This window comes from Oncorhynchus tshawytscha, linkage group LG09 (assembly GCF_018296145.1).
Source record: "Oncorhynchus tshawytscha isolate Ot180627B linkage group LG09, Otsh_v2.0, whole genome shotgun sequence".
In the NCBI taxonomy this organism is placed as follows: Eukaryota; Metazoa; Chordata; class Actinopteri; order Salmoniformes; family Salmonidae; genus Oncorhynchus; species Oncorhynchus tshawytscha.
In genome coordinates, this window is record NC_056437.1 from 80,053,809 (window position 1) to 80,069,255 (window position 15,447).

Below are 15,447 nucleotides of genomic sequence, written 5' to 3' on the forward strand. Positions count from 1 at the left end.
GAGTACAGATACCCCAAAAAACTACTTAAGTAGTACTTTAAAGTATTTTTACTAAAGTACTTTACACCACTGGATATGAGTGAGGGCTGTGCAAATCAAAATTAAACTGTTTGTGGTAACCACACCATATATACACATCAAATAAATACATCTATGATCAATCTCCTCATAAATAAATCACATTATCACATGAATAGGCAAAGTCCAATAATATCTCTCTACGGCCCAGAGACAGGGAATCTTGGTTTTCCAGTGTGGCGTTCCATTCCATGCCGATGTGATCCGTTCCATGCCGATGTGATCCGTTCCATGCCGATGTGATCCGTTCCATGCCGATGTGATCAGTTCCATTCCGATGTGATCCGTCCCATTCCGATGTGATCCGTCCCATTCCGATGTGATCCGTTCCAATCCGATGTGATCCGTTCCATTCCGATGTGATCCGTCCCATTCCGATGTGATCCGTTCCATTCCGATGTGATCCGTCCCATTCCGATGTGATCCGTCCCATTCCGATGTGATCCGTCCCATTCGATGTGATCCGTCCCATTCCGATGTGATCCGTTCCATTCCGATGTGATCCGTTCCATTCCGATGTGATCCGTTCCATTCCGATGTGATCCGTTCCATTCCGATGTGATCCGTTCCATTCCGATGTGATCCGGTCCATTCCATGTGATCCGGTCCATTCCGATGTGATCCGTTCCATTCCGATGTGATCCGTTCCATTCGATGTGATCCGTTCCATTCCGATGTGATCCGTTCCATTCGATGTGATCCGTTCCATTCCGATCCGTCCGATCCGTTTCCATTCCGATGTGATCCGTTCCATTCCGATGTGATCCGTTCCATTCCGATGTGATCCGTTCCATTCCGATGTGATCCGTTCCATTCCGATGTGATCCGTTCCATGCCGATGTGATCCGTTCCATTCCAGGCAAAAGGGATGTGTAAGTAAACAAGTATTTTAGTGACATCACAATGACAAAGCTTTGGTAACCAAGGTTCCCTGTCCAGATACATTGAGTGTAAAAGAAAATGTTTGGTACTGTACAAAGCTCATGTCCTGTTACTTGTGATGTATTTCAAAATGTGTCTCATCCAGTCTTACCAAATCTGTATATATATATATTTCATGCTAACTTGCTGCAGAAGCAACCAATCGAAAGCGGAGAAAAATAAACCGTCTGCAGTTTCATCCTGTTTGTTCTTGTATTGTCTTCTCCTCAGTGATATGAACAGAATCCTTTGATCTGGGTAATGTCATGCAGAGCTGAAGAGAGGTCTGCCAGAGAGCTAATGCGGTGCGTGTAGACCTACCAGGATCCTGATCTGTGTGTGTTGTCTCTATGCTGTATTTGGAAGGTACAGTAATTAAGTACCACAGTTGCTACAGAAAGTGATTGGTCCGTAAACATTTGTTCACTTGAGTTTGTTGGCTCGTGCAGATATTTGATGACTGGCGCATTCTAGGATACTGAAAATGATCTCTAAAGCCAGCAGAGAGCGCTCATTCAGCAGTTGTTTGGGTTCATCTTAAAAGTGTACAGAGACACAAATAACTGAAGCGTTTCAGGATGACTGGCTGCATTGCAGACAGTTGAAAACACAAAGGAACACAGTTGTCAAATGGATTGACAGTTTCTCCTTACAAGCACGTAGAAGATGAAACATCACCTTGTGATATCAGTGAAATGTGTACTTCACACAATGAAGCACATTCAAAAAAAGTCTGCAAAACAAAAAAGAAGCCTCTGAAAACAACAAAATGAAAGAGGCATACCTGTACCTGACACTGTACTGAATGTTCAGCTAGACAGCTGTTAAGTCTTTGTGAATCTCACTTTGAGAGCTCTCAGTTCCCCCAGGGGTTTGGGCTTGGACAAGGTTAGGGGGAAGTTTGTAGAGGTCTGAGTATGCTGTGTGTGTTGTGTTTGTGTGCGTGTGTTTTGAAAGTTTAGACCTGCGTGGAGTAGGATCTGTAGAGGGTGGAGTAGCGGCCTGCCGGGTGGGCGGCGCAGTGGTGTTCGTGTGAGTGTTCATGTTCGTGTGGCTGGTCTAGACTTCGCTGGAAATGGAGCGAGACGGAATGAGGACATCTGGGGTGGCGGGGAACCGATACGGCTGATGGTCATGTGATCTCTGTGAAAGGAGACCCCCTCTGAGTCTGCAGGGGAGAGAGAGGAGTGAAAAAGAGAAAGGGAGGGACAGGAGAGAAGAGAGGGAGGAAGAAGAGACAGAGAGAGAAAGATGGGGCGGAAAGAGTGATGAAAAAAAGAAAAACGAGTGAGGAGCAAGAGAAACAGATCAAAAGTTGGTCAGAATGGCTGGTGAACATAGGGATGGTAGGGAGGGCAGGAGGAGGAGAGTGCAGGATGCTGGTGACAGAGATAGAAGGATAGAGATCAAGTGAGGGATAAGGGAAAAGAGCAAGGTGGGAGACAGGGGAGAGGAGGTCAGGTGAGGGTTAGTGTAGGTGACTGACAAGAGGAGACACAAGCAATCTCAAAGCTGCTCCCCTGAATCACACTTCCAACAGGTTGTGCTTCCCCAGTGCCTTCTGCTCTCCCTTATCTAAAGAGCTCACAGTGCACTTCTCATTCACTTCAAAGTTCTAAGAGGCCTTCAAAGCTTCAACCACTGAGGGATGGTGAATGAATGCTGAGGAAGAGACTACTGCAAACGGCTCCCTCTAAAGAGCCACACATTTTCTGAGTAAAGGGTTATTGACTCAAAGACAAGGTTTGGTGTTCTTGTGCTTTGGTCGGGGTTGAGGGTTAGGGGGTGGTGCTGGGAGATGCGCTGTGAGGGGACATCCTCTTTTGGGATTGGGGGGACGACAGAAGGGGAAAGAAGGGGTGCATGTCTGCCCCCCCGTGTGTGCAACCCTGCCACTCACCCACCCCCACCCCTTACCTGAGTTCCACTTAACTTTTCGAGAGGACTCTCCACACATGGCAGAGCCACCATGGGCATGCCTAGCACCGACTCAGGGCGCTGTGGCCGCGGGGGAGGGGGAGGGGGCCTCGTCTGCTGGAAGTTGTTGATCACACACGTCACCTGGAGAGAGAGGAGTGAGAGTGAGAAAGAGAGAGAGAACGGAAAAGAGAGAGAGAGAGAGTGAGAAAGAGAGAGAGAACGGAAGAGAGAGAGAGAGGGAAAGAGAAAGGGAAAAACTGAGTTAATAAGAAAAGAAAAGGTCATGCCAAAAGTATTGGGACAGTGATAATTGTGTTGTTTTTTGGCTCTGTACTCCAGAATTTTGGATTTGAAATGATACAATGACTATGAGTGTAAAGTGCAGACTGTCAGCTTTAATTTTAGGGTATTTTCATCCATATCGGGTGAACCATTTAGAAATTACAGAACTTTTTGTATATAGTCCCCCCATTTTAGGGGACCAAATCAAATTGTATTGGTCACATGTGCCGAATACAACAGGTGTAGACTTTAGAGTGAAATGCTTACTTACGAGCCCATTCTCAACATTGCATAGTTAAATAGTAAGACAATAAAAACAATAACAAGGATATACAGTGGGGCAAAAAAGTATTTTGTCAGCCACCAATTGTGCAAATTCTCCCACTTAAAAAGATGAGAGAGGCCTGTAATTTTCATCATAGGTACACTTCAACTATGACAGACATAATGAGGAAAAAAATCCAGAAAATCACATTGTAGCATTTTTAATGAATTTATTTGCAAATTATGGTGGAAAATAAGTATTTGGTCAATAACAAAAGTTTATCTCAATACTTTGTTATATACCCTTTGTTGGCAATGACAGAAGTCAAACATTTTCTTTAAGTCTTCACAAGGTTTTCACACACTGTTGCTGGTATTTTGGGCCATTCCTCCATGCAGATCTCCTCTAGAGCAATGATGTTTTGGGGCTGTTGCTGGGCAACACGGACTTTCAACTCCCTCCAAAGATTTTCTATGGGGTTGAGATCTGGAGACTGGCTAGGCCCCTCCAGGACCTTGAAATGCTTCTTACGAAGCCGCTTCTTCGTTGCCCGGGCGGTGTGTTTGGGATCATTGTCATGCTGAAAGACCCAGCCACATTTCATCTACAATGCCCTTGCTGATGGAAGGAGGTTTTCACTCAAAATCTCACGATACATGGCCCCATTCATTCTTTCCTTTACACGGATCAGTCGTCCTGGTCCCTTTGCAGAAAAAAAGCCCCAAAGCATGATGTTTCCACCCCCATGCTTCACAGTAGGTATGGTGTTCTTTGGATGCAACTCAGCATTCTTTGTCCTCCAAACACGACGAGTTGAGTTTTTACCAAAAAGTTATATTTTGGTTTCATCTGACCACATGACATTATCCCAATCTTCTACTGGATCATCCAAATGCACTGCAGGATTTGAGTCCCTGGCTGCGTAGTGTGTTACTGACGGTAGGCTTTGTTACTTTGGTCCCAGCTCTCTGCAGGTCATTCACTAGGTCCCCCCCGTGTGGTTCTGGGATTTTTGCTCACCGTTCTTGTGATCATTTTGACCCCACGGGGTGAGATCTTGCGTGGAGCCCCAGATTGAGGGAGATTATCAGTGGTCTTGTATGTCTTCCATTTCCTAATAATTGCTCCCACAGTTGATTTCTTCAAACCAAGCTACTTACCTATTGCAGATTCACTCTTCCCAGCCTGGTGCAGGTCTACAGTTTTGTTTCTGGTGTCCTTTGACAGCTTTTTGGTCTTGGCCATAGTGGAGTTTGGAGTGTGACTGTTTGAGGTTGTGGACAGGTGTCTTTTATACTGATAACAAGTTCAAACAGGTGCCATTAATACAGGAAACGAGTGGAGGACAGAGGAGCCTCTTAAAGAAGAAGTTACAGGTCAGTGAGAGCCAGACATCTTGCTTGTTTGTAGGTGACCAAATACTTATTTTCCACCATAATTTGCAAATAAATTCATTAAAAATCCTACAATGTGATTTTCTGGATTTTTTTTCTCATTTTGTCTGTCATAGTTGAAGTGTACCTATGATGAAAATTACAGGCCTCTCTCATCTTTTTAAGTGGGAGAACTTGCACAATTGGTGGCTGACTAAATACTTGTTTGCCCCACTGTACATACAAGGAGTACCAGTACTGAGTCAATGTGCAGGGGTATGAGGTAGTTGAGGTAATTGATGTAATACAGTATGTACAGAGCCTTCGGAAAGTATTCAGACCCCTTGACTTATTCCACATTTTGTTACGTTACAGCCTTAATCAAAAATATATGACGTTTTCCTCGTCAATCTACACAAAATACCCTATAATGCAAAACAAAAACAGGTTTTTAGACATTTTTGCAAATGTATAAAGAATAAAAACCTGAAATAACACATTTACATAAGTATTTAGACCCTTTACTCAGTACTTTGTTGAAGCACCTTTGGCAGGGACTACAGCATTGAGTCTTCTTGGGTATGATGCTACAAGCTTGGCAAACCTGTATTTGGGGAGTTTCTCCCATTCTTCTCTGCAGATCCTCTCAAGCTCTGTCAGTTTGGATGGGGAGCTTTGCTGCACAGCTATTTTCAGGTCTCTCCAGAGATGTTCGGGTTGAAGTCCGGGCTCTGGCTGGGCCACTCAAGGACATTCAGAGACTTGTTACAAAGCCACTCCTGAGTTGTCTTGGCTGTGTGCTTTGTCCTGTTAGAATGCAAACCTTCACCCCAATCTGAGGTTCTGAGTGTTCTGGAGCAGGTTTTCATCAAGGATCTGTCTGTACTTTACTACGTTCATCTTTGCCTCAATCCTGACTAGTCTCCCAGTCCCTGCTGCTGAAAAACATCCCTTCACCTTCACTGTAGGGATGGTGCCAGGTTTCCTCTAGACAGTGATGCTGAGTGAGTCTTTAGGTGCCTTTTGGCAAAATCCAAGTGGGCTGTCATGTGCCTTTTACTGAGGAGTGGCTTCTGTCTGGCCACTCTACCATAAAGGCCTGATTGGTGGAGTGCTGCAGAGTTGGTTGTTCTTCTGGAAGGTTCTCCTATCTCCACAGAGGAACTCTGGAGCTCTGTCAGAGTGACCATCGGGTTCTTGTTCACCTCCCTGACCAAGGCCCTTCTCCCCCGATGGCTCAGTTTGGTCACAGACTTGGTACTCCGGTGCCTCTTGCAGTGCGGTAGCAGAGAGGACAGTCTATGACTTGGGTGACTGGAGTCTTTGACAGTTTTTAAGGCCTTCCTCTGACACCGCCTGGTGTAATAAAGTAGTCAAAAGTTTAGTATTTGGTCCCATTTTCCTAACACACAGTGATTGCATCAAGCTTGTGACTCTACAAACTTGTTGGGGGCATTTACTGTTTGTTTTGCTTGTGTTCCACATTATTTTGTGCCCTATAGAAATGAATGGTAAATAATGTATTATGTCATTTTGGGGTCACTTTTATTGTAAATAAGAATAGAATATGTTTCTAAACACTTCTACATTAATGTGGATGCTAACATGATTAAAGATAGTCAAGAATGAATCATGAATAACCTCGTACCACTACAATGACAGGGAAGGGTAGCATTTTTTGGGGGGGGGTGTATGAAATTCAGGCCTCTAAATTTCTCACTCCTCATTATTATACTTTTGGAGCTCACCGTAAGTGAAATGAGAGTGACATTTCTCATCCCATGGTGAGAAGTACCAGGATTAACAGCCCCTGTGCTTATGAACTTAAATATCAACGGAAAATGTCAGCAATATACATCACTGTTACATTCTATCACCCTCATCTCATCTCTCTGAATAATGATTTCCATAACCACCCTCTTCTCCCTCACCATTCCCTCAGCTCCCTCCATGCTCCCCTCCCCCCCCCTCGCTCCCTCTCACCAGAAACACAGCGATGGCTCCTCCAGTGAAGAAGCCGGCCAGGACGTCGGCCCAGTGGTTGCGGTACTCTGCCACCTTGACCACTCCCACCAGCATGGCCAGGCATAGCAGGGTCAGGCTCACCGTAGGCTTGGTCAGCCGAGTGCCTTTGGTCTGGAATACCAGCGTCACATACATCTGAGACAGACAGGTAGGGGGAGGAGACCAAGAGGACTGTCAGGAATTGTAATACTGTAGGCTGGGTATCAACTCTATACTATAGGGCGGTATACCATAACATGTGTATCAAACTGTCCAAACTCCTACTCCCCAGACCAGAACCTACCACAGTGTAGACTGCAGAGTAGACACTGAGGGCTGCGTCCTTGGAGGGGAAGGATTTGCGTGCGGATGCCACTACCAGGGGGTTTCCAGTGCAGGCACGGGGCTGGGTGATGTACTGCATGTTGGATGTGCACCCCAGGGCCGTGTAGTTAGGCCGGCAGGCAGACAGGAAGTGAGGCGTCTGGTTTCCTGTAACCGCCTGACCCGCGTTGGCAAAGATGGTGGTGGTGAACAGGCCGAAGGAGAACACCCCTGAGGGAGAGAAAGAGCGAGAGAGAGCAATGACAGCCAACTAAAAGAGGAGGAGTTTAGTTATCCCCCAGCCTACCTGGGAGCCGCTGTTATCAGCTGAGGTGTGAAATTGCAAAAGCCTTCATGATCACCTGAAGTGATGAACATGCAAATAAAGTTGAAGCCGGAAGTTTACATACACCTTAGCCAAATACATTTAAACTCAGTTTGTCACAATTCCTGACATTTAATCCTAGTAAAAATTCCCTGTCTTAGATCAGTTAGGATCACCACTATATTTTACGAAAGTGAAATGTCAGAATAATAGGAGAGAGAATGATTGATTTCAGCTTTTATTTCTTTCATCACATTCCCAGTGGGTCAGATGCTTACATACACTCAATTAGTATTTGGTAGAATTGCCTTTAAATTGTTTAACCACGGTGAAATGTTTTGCGTAAGGCTACGCAAAACATTTCACCGTGGTTAAACAATTTAAAGCTTCCCACAATAAGTTGGGCAAATTTTGGCCCATTCTTCCTGACAGAGCTGGTGTAACAGAGTCAGGTTTGTAGGCCTCCTTGCTCGCACAAACTTTTTCAGTTCTGCCCACAAATGTTCAATAGGATTGAGGTCAGGGCTTTGTGATGGCCACTCCAATACCTTGACTTTGTTGTCCTTATGCCATTTTGCCACAACCTTGGAAGTATGCTTGGGGTCATTGTCCATTTGGAAGACCCATTTGCGACCAAACTTTAACTTCCTGACTGATGTCTTGAGATGTTGCTTCAATATATCCACATAATTTTCCCTGCCTCATGATGCCATCTATTTTGTGAAGTGCACCAGTCCGTCCTGCAGTAAAGCACCCCCACAACATGATGCTGCCACCCCCATGCTTCACGGTTGGGATGGTGTTCTTCGGCTTGCTAGCCTCCCATTTTTTCCTCCAAACGATGGTCATTATGGCCAAACAGTTATATTTTTGTTTCATCAGACCAGAGGACATTTCTCCAAAAAGTATGATCTTTGTCCCCATGTGCAGTTGCAAACCGTAGTCTGACTTTTTTATGGAGGTTTTGGAGCAGTGGCTTCTTCCTTGCTGAGCGGCCTTTCAGGATATGTCAATATAACTGTGAATAGAGATGTTTTTGTACCTGTTTCCTGCAGCATCTTCACAAGGACTTTTGCTGTTGTTCTGGGATTGATTTGCACTTTTCACACCAAAGTACGTTCATCTCTAGGAGACAGAACGAACGTGTCTCCTTCCTGAGCGGTATGACGGCTGCGTGGTCCCATGGTGTTTATACTTGCATACTATTGTTTGTATAGATGAATGTGGTACCTTCAGGCATTTGGAAATTGCTCCCAAGGATGAACCAGACTTGTGGAGGTCTACAATTTTCTTTCTGAGGTCTTGGCTGATTTCTTTTGATTTTCCAATGATGTCAAGCAAAGAGGCACTGAGTTTGAAGGTAGGCCTTGAAATACATCCACAGGTATACCTCCATTTGACTCAAATGATGTCAATTAGCCTTTCAGAAGCTTCTTAAGCCATGACATAATTTTCTGGAATGTTCCAAGCTGTTTAAAGGCAACTTAGTGTATGTAAACTTCTGACTCACTGGAATTGTGATACAGTGAATTATAAGTGAAATAATCTGTCTGTAAACAATTGTTGGAAAAATTACTTGCGTCATGCACAATGTAGATGTCCTAACCAACTTGCCAAAACTATAGTATTTAACTAGACATTTGTGGAGTGGTTTAAAAATGAGTTTTAATGATTCCAACCTAAGTGTTTGTAAACTTCCGACTTCAACTGTGTGTGTGAAATTCTTCACACCAATTTTAGCCATCACCATCAAACTGCTGAGGCATGTCTCGTCCTGTTTTATTGTTGTGTTACTTGCATTCTCATGTCTCTTCCTGTTTTATTTTTGTGTTACTTGCATTCTCATGTCTCTTCCTGTTTCATTGTTGTGTTACTTGCATTCTCATGTCTCTTCCTGTTTTATTGTTGTGTTACTTGCATTCTCATGTCTCTTCCTGTTTCATTGTTGTGTTACTTGCATTCTCATGTCTCTTCCTGTTTTATTGTTGTGTTACTTGCATTCTCATGTCTCGTCCTGTTTTATTGTTGTGTTACTTGCATTCTCATGTCTCTTCCTGTTTTATTTTTGTGTTACTTGCATTCTCATGTCTCTTCCTGTTTCATTGTTGTGTTACTTGCATTCTCATGTCTCTTCCTGTTTTATTGTTGTGTTACTTGCATTCTCATGTCTCATTGTTGTGTTACTTCTCATTCTTCCTGTTTTATTGTTGTGTTACTTGCATTCTCATGTCTCTTCCTGTTTTATTGTTGTGTTACTTGCATTCTCATGTCTCTTCCTGTTTTATTGTTGTGTTACTTGCATTCTCATGTCTCTTCCTGTTTTATTGTTGTGTTACTTGCTTCTCATGTTTTTCTGTTTTATTGTTGTGTTACTTGCATTCTCATGTCTCTTCCTGTTTTATTGTTGTGTTACTTGCATTCTCATGTCTCTTCCTGTTTTATTGTTGTGTTACTTGCATTCTCATGTCTCTTCCTGTTTTATTGTTGTGTTACTTGCATTCTCATGTCTCTTCCTGTTTTATTGTTGTGTTACTTGCATTCTCATGTCTCTTCCTGTTTTATTGTTGTGTTACTTGCATTCTCATGTCTCTTCCTGTTTCATTGTTGTGTTACTTGCATTCTCATGTCTCTTCCTGTTTCATTGTTGTGTTACTTGCATTCTCATGTCTCTTCCTGTTTTATTGTTGTGTTACTTGCATTCTCATGTCTCTTCCTGTTTTATTGTTGTGTTACTTGCATTCTCATGTCTCTTCCTGTTTTATTGTTGTGTTACTTGCATTCTCATGTCTCTTCCTGTTTTATTGTTGTGTTACTTGCATTCTCATGTCTCTTCCTGTTTTATTGTTGTGTTACTTGCATTCTCATGTCTCTTCCTGTTTTATTGTTGTGTTACTTGCATTCTCATGTCTCTTCCTGTTTCATTGTTGTGTTACTTGCATTCTCATGTCTCTTCCTGTTTCATTGTTGTGTTACTTGCATTCTCATGTCTCTTCCTGTTTTATTGTTGTGTTACTTGCATTCTCATGTCTCTTCCTGTTTCATTGTTGTGTTACTTGCATTCTCATGTCTCTTCCTGTTTTATTGTTGTGTTACTTGCATTCTCATGTCTCTTCCTGTTTTATTGTTGTGTTACTTGCATTCTCGTGTTTCTTCAAATGTAGCAAGTTCAATCAGGAAGGCTGGTCTGAATGTTTGTTCAACTTCATCAAGCCGCAAACATATTTCACTCTGTTTCTTATTATACGGGCATATTGGGAATGAATACAAGTGTTTCATCATCAGCATAGCATCTAGTTCTTCTCCTCTATCCTATTAGCCATGTGCAGAATGTCATTCACCTATTCACCTTAAGCCTATAAGCACGGCACAATAATGCACATTCTGCAGGGTTCCTGTTTAACCTATCACTTTCCTCTCTTTACTGTCCCAGACCCTCCATTTGTGGCAGCCAGAATTGGGTGAGAGCCCTCCGACCTGATGTTTGAGGACTGGCCTGGCCCTGGACGAGAGGAATGATTTGCCGTGGTTGGTAATTGTCGGAAAGGCGAAGGAGTAATGCTTTGTCCAGATGGAGGAATGCTAACTTGTGTCACTGGCATAGAAGGTGTTGGCGGAGTGGCCTGTCTCCCGTGCTCTGTGTTGGCTGTTGATCCCGGAGCCTCCGGGGACTGTGTGCCATGTTGTACCAGAGGGGCAGATTGGGAAAGAAAGGCAGACAGGTCAGGTCCATGTGGAGGGGTGGTCAGGTCAACTCCCTGTTCGTTCCTCTCCCGGAAGGATGAGACCATCCGTGCCTCCTCCAATTCCCTTCTTGCTTGACGGTGCCGTCGCTGCTGTGCCAGGTCCTTGGCAATGAATTCCCGTTCCTGTAGAGCTCTATGGGCCTGCACATCCAATTGGTGACATCGTTTGTCAGCCTGTCGTTCCTCCTCAATCTGACGCTCAATTTCCTCCAAAGCTAATAGTTTCATCCTCTCTTGTAGGACAGCGTTCTGTGAATCGCTGAGGGCTAGTGAATGGGGCGGTTTCCTATCTAAGACTGGAGGATAAGGCAGGCCACACCCATGTCACCTTTGTCATGGCCAGGTCCAGGGTCGCACCAAAGAAGCAGTTGTCAATGCCTAGGCTGGAACTCAGTGCCGCCCTTTCCGTAGCCCAGTTGGCCTCTACCTTGCGAGCCGAGCTCACCTTGCCAATCCAAAGGGTCATCTACTGGAGTGATTCGACCACTGTATTGACCTGGCTCAAGTCGGAGTCCTGCAGGTATAAGATGTTTGTCGGAACTCGCATTGCGGAAATCCAAGACCTAACAGAAGTCCAGGACTGGAGGTATTTATCAAATCAAATCAAATTTTATTTGTCACATGCACATGGTTAGCAGATGTTAATGCGAGTGTAGCGAAATGCTTGTGCTTCTAGTTCCGACAATGCAGTAATAACGAACAAGTAATCTAACTAACAATTCCAAAAAAAACTGTCTTATACACAGTGTAAGGGGATAAAGAATATGTACATAAGGATATATGAATGAGTGATGGTACAGAGCAGCATAGGCAAGATACAGTAGATGATATTGAGTACAGTATATACATATGAGATACATATGAGATACATATAAGAAACATACAGGAACTCAAATCCTTCTGTTCACCTGATTTAGAATTCCTCACAATCAAATGTAGACCGCATTATCTACCAAGAGAATTCTCTTCGATTATAATCACAGCCGTATATATCCCCCCCCAAGCAGACACATCGATGGCTCTGAACGAACTTTATTTAACTCTCTGCAAACTGGAAACGATTTATCCGGAGGCTGCATTCATTGTAGCTGGGGATTTTAACAAGGCTAATCTGAAAACAAGACTCCCTAAATTTTATCAGCATATCGATTGCGCAACCAGGGGTGGAAAGACCCTGGATCATTGTTACTCTAACTTCCGCGACGCATATAAGGCCCTGCCCCGCCCCCTTTCGGAAAAGCTGACCACGACTCCATTTTGTTGATCCCTGCCTACAGACAGAAACTAAAACAAGAAGCTCCCACGCTGAGGTCTGTCCAACGCTGGTCCGACCAAGCTGACTCCACACTCCAAGACTGCTTCCATCACGTGGACTGGGAGATGTTTCGTATTGCGTCAGACAACAACATTGACGAATACGCTGATTCGGTGTGCGAGTTCATTAGAACGTGCGTTGAAGATGTCGTTCCCATAGCAACGATTAAAACATTCCCTAACCAGAAACCGTGGATTGATGGCAGCATTCGTGTGAAACTGAAGGCACGAACCACTGCTTTTAATCAGGGCAAGGTGTCTGGTAACATGACTGAATACAAACAGTGCAGCTATTCCCTCCGCAAGGCTATCAAACAAGCTAAGCGCCAGTACAGAGACAAAGTAGAATCTCAATTCAACGGCTCAGACACAAGAGGCATGTGGCAGGGTCTACAGTCAATCACGGACTACAGGAAGAAACCCAGCCCAGTCACGGACCAGGATGTCTTGCTCCCAGGCAGACTAAATAACTTTTTTGCCCGCTTTGAGGACAATACAGTGCCACTGACACGGCCTGCAACGGAAACATGCGGTCTCTCCTTCACTGCAGCCGAAGTGAGTAAGACATTTAAACGTGTTAACCTCGCAAGGCTGCAGGCCCAGACGGCATCCCCAGCCGCACCCTCAGAGCATGCGCAGACCAGCTGGCCGGTGTGTTTACGGACATATTCAATCAATCCCTATACCAGTCTGCTGTTCCCACATGCTTCAAGAGGGCCACCATTGTTCCTGTTCCCAAGAAAGCTAAGGTAACTGAGCTAAACGACTACCGCCCGTAGCACTCACATCCGTCATCATGAAGTGCTTTGAGAGACTAGTCAAGGACCACATCACCTCCACCCTACCTGACACCCTTGACCCACTCCAATTTGCTTACCGCCCAAATAGGTCCACAGACGATGCAATCTCAACCACACTGCACACTGCCCTAACCCATCTGGACAAGAGGAATACCTATGTGAGAATGCTGTTCATCGACTACAGCTCGGCATTCAACACCATAGTACCCTCCAAGCTCGTCATCAAGCTCGAGACCCTGGGTCTCGACCCCGCCCTGTGCAACTGGGTACTGGACTTCCTGACGGGCCGCCCCAGGTGGTGAGGGTAGGCAACAACATCTCCTCCCCGCTGATCCTCAACACTGGGGCCCCACAAGGGTGCGTTCTGAGCCCTCTCCTGTACTCCCTGTTCACCCACGACTGCGTGGCCATGCACGCTCCAACTCAATCATCAAGTTTGCGGACGACACAACAGTGGTAGGCTTGATTACCAACAACGACGAGACGGCCTACAGGGAGGAGGTGAGGGCCCTCGGAGTGTGGTGTCAGGAAAATAACCTCACACTCAACGTCAACAAAACTAAGGAGATGATTGTGGACTTCAGGAAACAGCAGAGGGAACACCCCCATCCACATCGATGGAACAGTAGTGGAGAGGGTAGCAAGTTTTAAGTTCCTCGGCATACACATCACAGACAAACTGAATTGGTCCACTCACACAGACAGCATCGTGAGGAAGGCGCAGCAGCGCCTCTTCAACCTCAGGAGGCTGAAGAAATTCGGCTTGTCACCAAAAGCACTCACAAACTTCTACAGATGCACAATCGAGAGCATCCTGGCGGGCTGTATCACGGCCTGGTATGGCAACTGCACCGCCCTCAACCATAAGGCTCGCCAGAGGGTAGTGAGGTCTGCACAACGCATCACCGGGGGCAAACTACCTGCCCTCCAGGACACCTACACCACCCGATGCTACAGGAAGGCCATAAAGATCATCAAGGACATCAACCACCCGAGCCACTGCCTGTTCACCCCGCTGTCATCCAGAAGGCGAGGTCAGTACAGGTGCATCAAAGCTGGGACCGAGAGACTGAAAAACAGCTTCTATCTCAAGGCCATCAGACTGTTAAACAGCCACCACTAACATTGAGTGGCTACTGCCAACACACTGTCAATGACACTGACTCTACTCCAGCCACTTTAATCATGGGAATTGATGGGAAATGATGTAAATATATCACTAGCCACTTTAAACAATGCTACCTTATATAATGTTACTTACCCTACATTATTCATCTCATATGCATACGTTGATACTGTACTCTATATCATCGACTGCATCCTTATGTAATACATGTATCACTAGCCACTTTAACTATGTAGAGTCAGTGTCATTGACAGTGTGTTGGCAGTAGCCACTCAATGTTAGTGGTGGCTGTTTAACAGTCTGATGGCCTTGAGATAGAAGCTGTTTTTCAGTCTCTCGGTCCCAGCTTTGATGCACCTGTACTGTACCTCGCCTTCTGGATGACAGCGGGGTGAACAGGCAGAGGCTCGGGTGGTTGATGTCCTTGATGATCTTTATGGCCTTCCTGTAGCATCGGGTGGTGTAGGTGTCCTGGAGGGCAGGTAGTTTGCCCCCGGTGATGCGTTGTGCAGACCTCACTACCCTCTGGAGAGCCTTACGGTTGAGGGCGGTGCAGTTGCCATACCAGGCGGTGATACAGCCCGCCAGGATGCTCTCGATTGTGCATCTGTAGAAGTTGAGTGCTTTTGGTGACAAGCCGAATTTCTTCAGCCTCCTGAGGTTGAAGAGGCGCTGCTGCGCCTTCCTCACGATGCTGTCTGTGTGAGTGGACCAAACTTGATGATTGAGTTGGAGGCGTGCATGGCCACGCAGTCGTGGGTGAACAGGGAGTACAGGAGAGGGCTCAGAACGCACCCTTGTGGGGCCCCAGTGTTGAGGATCAGCGGGGAGGAGATGTTGTTGCCTACCCTCACCACCTGGGGGCGGCCCGTCAGGAAGTCCAGAACCCAGTTGCACAGGGCGGGGTCGAGTCCCAGGGTCTCGAGCTTGATGACGAGCTTGGAGGGTACTATGGTGTTGAATGCCGAGCTG

At 45.5% G+C, this 15,447-nt stretch overlaps 1 protein-coding gene across 4 annotated transcripts in view; it reads right to left on the reverse strand.

The window, feature by feature from the left end:
- Positions 1-811: 811 nt before the first annotated feature.
- The window catches only part of plppr2a (phospholipid phosphatase related 2a), a 71,036-nt gene continuing 56,400 nt past the window's right edge, over positions 812-15,447 (reverse strand). For 2 of the 4 annotated variants that reach the window (XM_042327606.1, XM_042327609.1), the window contains 4 exons: positions 7,148-7,398; positions 6,823-6,999; positions 2,933-3,060; positions 812-2,167 (listed from right to left, as the gene is read on the reverse strand). In XM_042327606.1, the coding sequence (XP_042183540.1) occupies positions 2,059-2,167; positions 2,933-3,060; positions 6,823-6,999; positions 7,148-7,398 (665 nt within the window). In that variant the 3' untranslated portion in view covers positions 812-2,058. Of the gene's footprint in view, positions 2,379-2,916; positions 3,061-6,822; positions 7,000-7,147; positions 7,399-15,447 lie in introns of all 4 variants that reach the window. The other 2 variants (XM_042327607.1, XM_042327608.1) reach the window with 2 other exon arrangements.